Source organism: Tursiops truncatus, chromosome 1 (genome assembly GCF_011762595.2).
Source record: "Tursiops truncatus isolate mTurTru1 chromosome 1, mTurTru1.mat.Y, whole genome shotgun sequence".
Taxonomy (NCBI): Eukaryota; Metazoa; Chordata; class Mammalia; order Artiodactyla; family Delphinidae; genus Tursiops; species Tursiops truncatus.
Genome location: NC_047034.1, coordinates 87461621 through 87469555, shown reverse-complemented (window position 1 = coordinate 87469555; position 7935 = coordinate 87461621). Strand labels below are relative to the sequence as shown.

The following is a 7935-nucleotide window of genomic DNA, read 5'->3' as shown; positions in this document are numbered from 1 at the left end:
TCCTTCAGACCCACCCAGGTCCCTCCCTGGTGAAGCTTTCCTGGCCTGACCCCCGCCTCCTCTTGGAGCTGGGAGTTCCTTCCCCTCCGTTGTCAAGATAATGCCCGGTGCTAAAATGACAGGTTTATGTGTATGTGTCCCCCACACAGGGACGTGTCTTTCTATCCTTTCTTCCTGCCTCAGCACCTGGCCCAGTGCCCAGCTCAGGGTGGGCACTGACGTCTGTGCTCAGAGCATGGCTGCCTGGAGCATGACCCGTGAGGGTCGGGGAGCAGGGAGGACGGGCAGTCTGTGGGAGGACGGGGCTCATCTCCAGATGAGGCTCTGGGCCCAGTCCCAGTCCTGTGTGCCCAGGCCCCAAGGGGGCGGAGGCCCTAGACCCACTCCGTTGGGGCTGCTGGAGCCGCCCAGGGAGGTCACCAGTGACATCTAGTGGTCACACAGCAGGCTGCAGCCCCACAAGGTTTTCCAGAAGGTGTGAGTCTGAGTAGCACGTGTCTGCTCTGGGCTGGGCTTCTGAGCGGTTCCCAGCCAAGGGCCAGCAGGCCAGCAGGGCAGGGCAGGACCTAGGTGGTTGGGTGCAAGGACTGAGGCCTGGAGAGAGGCTGGGCAACCCTCAGTCAGAGACTGCAGTCCACGTCCGCTGGGCTCCGAGGCCCCCTGCCATCTCCCTCCCTCCTGCTCCAGTTCCCTCTCCCTGCCCGCCCAGGCTCAGGCCCATCTGCCTCAGCCTCAGCCCCTTAGGACCATGTCGGGGGGGTTTTGAGGTCCCCACTGGAGCAGCCACAGACCCACTTTGGTACAGCTGCTGAGACAACCAGTGCCAGCCAGTGGATGAGGGACGAACGATGGGCCTCATTTAGCTACCAAACGCCTACCCTGGAGGGCGCCCAGGGTAGGCTGCCCTGTCCTGGGCCAGCCCTCACTGGCCTGCACAGAGCAGCTCTGGGAGACCCCTACTCAAAGGGGCAGGGGGTCCCTGGTCACAGCTACAGGCGGTGGCACAGGTGAATGGGGTGTTGAGCAGCGCGGTGGCGGACCTGAGGGCGGCCTTTGCAGCAGGGCTGTGTCGGGGGCTTGCCCGTGTCCCACCTGCCTGCCGCTCAGCGCTCTCTCCTGCAGGCCTCGCAGAGCGCGCCCTGTGTGCTCAGGAAGTGCTGGACGGGGGGCTGCCGTGGGGTGAAGGAGGCATGGGGTGCCGGAACCAGGATTTCAGGCTTTCCACTCCCGGACTCCGCTTTCTCTGCCAAAGTTTTCCCGTGAACCATTTCCAGACTATAAGGAGAGGGGAAGAAGGATGCTGTTCTCAGCAGGGAGGCCTGCAGAGGTATTTATTGTCCTTTTTTTGCAGTAACAATTCCTTCCTGTTTCTTCTGCTCCCCCTCTTTCCTTTTCTGGCACAAGTGTCCTTTTGTACCTTCTCCCTGCTGCCTCTGTGTGGCTCCTCCACCCTGCCCCTCACTCCTACCCCCTTCCTCGTATCCCTCCGGACTTCTCCCCTTTCTAAGCATCTCCTGTGCTCAGCCCTCTTGTTCTCCACCCCTCTCCCCTCTCCGCTGTTTCTGTGGCTCCATCTGTCTTTCTTCTGCTCGCTTTGTCTCTATCCCCGTTTCTCAGTGTCTCTTAGTCCCCCTCCACTCAGCCTTTCCCCCGCCCCCCCACCCCCGCCTCTCCTGGAAGGTCAGTTTGACATTATTAAAGTGTCATAATAACTTGATAACTTGCCCAGGGAGTGAGGTGGGCAGAAGCATAGCATACCTTTCTCATGAGCCTTTTGCAGGGCACCCCTGCCACCAGCTGTCAGCCAGCATCTCTCGGCCCCTTCCTCCCTTGGCCTGCTAGGTCTGCAGAGGCTGCTCTGTCCGCCTACCTGTGCCAGCAGGAGAGCTCAGCCCACCTGTGGGGAATCACACTTGGGCATGTATCTTCATGCCACGGGGTCTTCCTTGACAGTTGAGGGTGAGAGCTCCCATTTCCAAGTTTTTATAAATACACACTGAATGTCTTTATGGGTCAGACACTGTGCTAAGGTCCTGGGGGCATGACCTGCCTCTTGTGACCTTTACAAGAAAGGAGAGGCGTTAGACAGGGGACACAAATGAGACGCAAGGAGCAGGCTGCTCAAGGCGGCCCCAGCCTGGCAGCTGGACCCATGGCTCTTATCCTACAGAGTTCAAGCCCTTTGGGTACCAATGTCCAGGAGTCCTGCCAAGGGCTCCAGGCACGTGAGGGTTCACAGACCTGTCCCAAAGCACCCTCCCCCTGCCCACTCTTCCCCTCTTGCAGACTTTGTGCTGGTTTCACAGTGACACAATTGCATTTATAGTTGTTTGTGAGTGGGGTTGGGACCCACCACTGACCAACGTTCTCTCTGTACACGTTTGTTCCTTTCCCTCAAGTCGCAAAACCCACTCATTCCCGTTAATCTTCCCCCCTAATTATGGCAATCATTGTCTGATTACCTGTTCTGATTACACAACTACATTTTCTCATGCTAACTGCATAATGAAGACAAGCAATTGCATGGGAAAAAGTTATGAAATTTCCAAGCTCCAAATACAATTTGAGGACCCAGCAACGTGCCTCCACTGTCCCCCTTGGGCAATGGGGGCTCCAACACAGAGGCAGAAGTCAGTGGTGACCATCTCTCAGCTTCCGGGGACACTGCTAATTGTAAAGCTTCTGTCCTCATGGCCCACTAACACACTGAGACTCTCCAGACCAGGAAGCCTGATTTGGAAAGTGTGACCCAGCATCTGTGGCCCTTGAAACCCCTGTCGCAGAGGCGCCAGCCTGCAAGTGGCCACTAGCCTTGGGGAGATGGAGCCTGAGCTGTAGTCTTACCTGCTTCTAGAGGCCCAGGCCCCAACATTTTTCCCCCAGTGGCTGCCAGTGTCCCGGGCAGCTGCATCTAGGAGGGCAGACTGAGGCAGGTGGCCGGTTCTCATCTTCCTCCAAGCTCAGGACTCTGGCCCCTGTCACTTTCCTGAGATGTCCCATAGCCTGGGAGAGAGATTGCAGGCCACTCCCCTCCCCAGTTCACCTTCCTTTCATCTCCTGCAGAAGACGACTCAAACCTTGGCCCCCAGGAAGCCTTCCTATGTTAGCTGTGCTCAGGGTGACTCCCACCGAAGCTCCCCTCCCTCCAATCCTGTCCATCCCACCGTTTGTCCACCACAGGGTCCTCCCATCCGGGGGCTGGGAACTCCCAGAGGGCCGAGGAGAAACCTCACCCACCCTTTGCTCCCTCAGCACAGACAGACGCTCTGCCATCACGGAGTCCATGGGGGCCACCACACACTGTATGTACATCTGCAAACTCTGTCTTATTCCAAATGCACCAAGGGAGGTGGCTATTTAAAGAATACTATAGAAGATCCTTGGGTAAAGACTGGAATCCCTTTCTGCTTTCTTTTCTATGTAATTTCAGATTGTCATCTCTCTAGGGAAGAAGGAGAGGCTGCAGTCAGGTTCATAGCCTTCCACAGCCTGCCGTACTGGACACTGCATCCTCCTGCATGGCTCGGCCTGTCTAAATTTTGTCTTCATTCAGCAAACATGCAGGCGAGGCCTTCTGTGTGCCAGGCTCTGTGTGCTGGAGGCAGGGCGTACGAAGACAGATGAAGCCTCTTCCTGCCCCTGCGAGTCACTGAGGGAGACACAGACACATAAGGGTGCATCAATACGGGGAGCATTCAAGGCCGGTAATTGTTGCACAGAGAGAAGTGGGATTACTTCCACCCGGGACTGGGGAAAGCAGGGAAGTCTTCATGGAGGAGGTAGGTTTTTTTTTTTTTTAACATCTTTACTAGAGTATAATTGCTTTACAATGGTATGTTAGTTTCTGCTGTATAACAAAGTGAATCAGCTATACATATACGTATATCCCCATATCTCCTCCCTCTTGCGTCTCCCTCCCTCCCACCCTCCCTATCCCACCCCTCTAGGTGGTCACAAAGCACCGAGCTGATCTCCCTGTGCTATGCGGCTGCTTCCCACTAGCTAGCTATTTTACATTTGGTAGTGTATATACGTCCATGCCACTCTCTCACTTCGTCCCAGCTTACCCTTCCCCCTCCTGCGTCCTCAAGTCCATTCTCTACATCTGCTTCCTTATGAGGAAGGAGTTTTTAACCAGCGTTTTGAAGGATGAGTTGAAGAGTTCAAATGAAACAGGCAAGTTGAAGCAAAGGCGGGTTGACGTGGCTGGAGTGGAGGATGCAGTGTGAGGAAGGCTGGGTGGAAGCAGAGCCAGGTCGTGACGCCCTGGGATGCCAGGCTGAGGAGCTAGTTTTGATTCCAAAAGCAAAAGGATGAAACCTGATGGTGCCACTCGCAGGAGTGCCACCCAGTCAGCTGCCCCTTCCCTGCCTCCCTCCCCGACCAAAGGAGCCCTCTTATTTTTTCTGTCCACCCCTCCTCTGCATCTCCACTGACCCCAACCCAGTTCAGACGGTCACTGTCCTCCAGCCTGTGGCTCGGAACTCATAGTACATCTCCTCCTTCCAGTCCCACCCCCTTGGGGCCATTCATTCTTGGGGGAGATTCCTGACTTTTGAGCTTAGTTTGTTTATGGACTAGAATTTGGTCACCTGCCAAGAGTGAGAACATGGGGTTAGGAGGAGAGGGGAGGGCTGCTGAGTTTGTGGCCTCCGTGGGTGTTTTCTTCCGCTGCCCAAGGCTGCCAGAGCCTTGGGCAGGAGCGACCAGGGCGGGGAATCGGCCCAGGGCTATGGAAGGGCAAAGCCTGGAAAGTCCAGGGACGTTGGCAACCGTGTCAATCAAGTGTAGCCCAGGCTGGAGCAAAAGGAAGGAAAGGAGGAGGGAGAGAGGAGGCGAGGAAAGAAGTAGGTGCTTGCCGAGCGCAGCCCTGGAGCATGGAGGGCTGGGGGGAGGTGAAGGCGTCCCTGACAGTATCCCACCACCAGCTGTGGACATCAGCCAGGCCTTCACGCTCACTCATTTCCAAAATGAGGTGATCACCTTCCTCACGCGCTGAAATGTGCCAGCAGTTACAAAGGGCTTGGCCCAGGAGAGCTAAAAGTTGAACTGAAAACTCCCAAGGCAGCAGCAGTGGCTGACACCGCGGAGGCCCCGTCATGCCCCTTCCTTACTGGCCTTGGAGCCCTGGGCGCCTGCGCCGTGCCTGGCACACAGGGGTCACTGAGCAGGCTCTGCGGGAGGCAGGACTTGGTAGCGGCAAAGACATGAGCTCTGCTGCCTGCCGGCTGTGTGAGCCCAGCCCCATTGTCTCCTCTGACAGGTGGAGGAAAGGACAGTACCCGCCCCGGAGGTTGGGAGGGGTGGCTAAGGCCATGCCCGTGCTGCGGACCCTGCTGGTGGCCCAGCCTGAGCCCCTCAGTGCTCCCGTTCTTTAAGATGGGCTCTGGTGGATTCATTTCAGCAAAAGGGGCTGGGCCGGGGTGGGGTTAGTTGACTTTGGAATTCAAAGGTCATGAGGGATTTTATAAGTTCTAGCGTATTGTCTTGTTTCATAGCTACTAGCTTGAAAGCTATGTCTAGCTTCATAGCTACTTATTTGTCCTGGCATCTCCCTCGGGTTGTCCCATTCTTTTGGATGAGTAGGTTTTAACTGGGACAAGAGAGAATTATTTTTGAGTGGGGGATGGGGGGAATGGGGAGAGCTGAAGGTGCTGCCAGCACCTGCAAGTCTCTGCCCAAGGGTCTTCTCTGGTCATGGGAGCCTGTTCTGCACACATTCAGACCACAAGTGCCAAGAAGTTAGTACCCCACTGACCAAAGGCAGGACCGAGAACACAAGGATCCAGCCTCTTTGCTTCCCCGCCAGCATGGCAGGTGTATTCCACGAGGCCTCCCAGAGCGCCTGGCGGGACTGAGGGCTCCCAGGTGACCGCAAAGGCAATCTGCTCACTGATGCAATGCGGGCTGCCCCACCCCCCATCGACTTGCTTTCTCGCCCACCTACTGGCACATCCTGGGGTCACCTGCCAACTAAATACATGCACGGGAATCCCTGTCTTTGTGTCTGGGAAACCCAATCCAAGAGAGCATGTCAAGTGCGTGCTAGAAAGACACTTGATAAATTAGGGCAGAAAGTATCTATTGTGATACGGTCTCTCCCCAGGACCAGGTCCGGCAGAAAGGGCACCCAATATATAGTGCTGAATGAGTCAATATGGACATGTTTCCTTCTGCCACCCTGTCCTTTGGGCCCTCCCATTCCCCCTCCTGCTCTCCTTTCTCCTAGCCCTATGTTTTCTTTCCTGACCCTCCTTTTCTCCTCTTCTCTCCTCCTTTCTCCTCTCATGGAGGAAGGATGTTCTGTGTCCCAAATCCCCCTCTGACTTCCCTGACATCCCGCTCTGCAAATGAGCCTTCTGGCAGGCAGTATTGTGACATCACCGTGCATTGGCCAATGGCTGTCTTCCTGGGCCGGGCCCTCCTGGGACCACCGCCCTCCATTGGCGCCCTCCTGCAGAGCCCCTTAACCCTCAGGACAGCCGCAGGAGCATGAATCCCTCCTGATTCCGCCGTCGGCCCGATGTTCCTCACGGTCCAGCTGCTCCTGGGCCAGAGATGTAGCCTGAAGGTGTCGGGGCGACAGAGCGTGGCCATGCCGAAGAAGCTGGTGTCCGAGCGGCTGCGGGCGCCCGAGGAGCAGCGGCACCTGCTCTTCCGCGACCAGCTTCTGGCGGATGACAAGCATCTCTCCAACTACTGCATTGGGCCCAATGCCTCCACCAATGTCATGGTGCGGCCCCTGGAGAAGACGGTGCCCGAGGAGGCCCACCAGCCCCAGCCCCTGTGGCACCATCTGGGCCAGGTCCTAGCCAAACACTTTGGGCCCCAGGACACCGAGGCAGTGCTGCAGCTGCTGAGGCGGGGGCACAAGGAACGCCTGCAGAGGATAAGCCTGGGGGAGCTGGAGCGGCTGGCACGCCACCTCCTGAGCGAGGAGCCGCTCGCGGAGCCCACGGGGGAGAGGGAGCCTGAGGCTCAGAGACCCGGAGACAAGGAGGGAGAGGAGGAGGCCAAGCAGTAAACCGGCCATCCTACTCGTTTGCACGCTCAAATTCGCCCAGCCTCATCCTTAAGTGCTCCCTGGTGACTCCCCACTAGTTCCTGCTGATGTACGTGCATCTTCACCCCTTTCTGAAATTTCAAAGTAACTGGAGGGATTTTGGACCCCTGTCTCCTCTCTTGGGCCTGTGGTTTCCCCTCTGAAACACAGAATGATCCCCTCCCCATCACCATCCCCTAGAAGGGGCTCTGATCGCCCCATGGGCAGCCTGAAAGGGGGCGCTCAAAGGCTGCTTCCCCCTTGTAGGCTGCGCACTGCCTCCTGGGCAGCTGTATGCCCAGCAGCAAGCCAGGCTGTCAGCACACCTCCGTAGCTCTAAACAGACCCTCTTTCTCCTTGGGGACAGAAAGACAGATAATGTGAGTTCCTTTCTTCCATCCCCAGGCCATGGCGCCCACCCCCCAGGCCTCCTGACAGCCAAGGGTGGAGAAGTACCAGGTAGCTGTCCCTTGCCCTTTGGGTGAGGCTCTCCCTGCTGTCTGCCTGCTTGTGCTTCCACAGTTTAAGGGGCAGGGGCAGGGACAGCAGAGGTAGGAGTCGGGGGAGAGCACCTACTGTGTGCCAGGCCTGGAGCTCTCAGGGAGACACACACAGACCAGGAAGAGCAGGAAGCTTAGGCAGAAAAGGCGGTTGCATCGTCACACACTCACCGTGGCCAGTGTGAATGGAGCCGTGCCCCCAACCTCTCCCTGCCCCACGTCTCATCAATCACCAGGTCTCACTGAGCACCCCCCATTTCCCGCCCACCACTGCCCAGGCTTCCCGGGAGCAAAACTGGTACCAGCCGGGATCCTTGCCCTCCCAGAGCGTGCAGCCTAGATGGAGAGAGAGGTCATAAACGTGACAAGTAAAGCAGCAACATAAAACCAGAG

The 7935-nt window shown here is 57.1% G+C and overlaps 1 protein-coding gene and 1 long non-coding RNA gene across 2 annotated transcripts; one reads left to right on the top strand and one right to left on the bottom strand.

The window, feature by feature from the left end:
• Positions 1-3198: 3198 nt before the first annotated feature.
• Positions 3199-6312, bottom strand: LOC141279558 (uncharacterized). The gene is made up of 3 exons (XR_012334034.1): positions 6251-6312; positions 4068-4287; positions 3199-3649 (listed from the first exon to the last, which is right to left on the bottom strand). It is a non-coding gene; the product is annotated as an uncharacterized lncRNA (long non-coding RNA).
• A 94-nt stretch (positions 6313-6406) lies between these two features.
• On the top strand, positions 6407-7461 carry UBL4B (ubiquitin like 4B). The gene is made up of 2 exons (XM_033865374.2): positions 6407-7112; positions 7448-7461. Exon 1 carries the CDS (start codon positions 6524-6526, stop codon positions 7022-7024), a length of 501 nt encoding a protein of 166 aa, XP_033721265.1. The 5' UTR covers positions 6407-6523; the 3' UTR covers positions 7025-7112; positions 7448-7461.
• Positions 7462-7935: the final 474 nt, after the last annotated feature.

Excerpts from the sequence above, each read along its gene's own strand:
- UBL4B (XM_033865374.2), top strand. The coding sequence starts at position 6,524 with ATGTTCCTCACGGTCCAGCTGCTCCTGGGCCAGAGATGTAGCCTGAAG.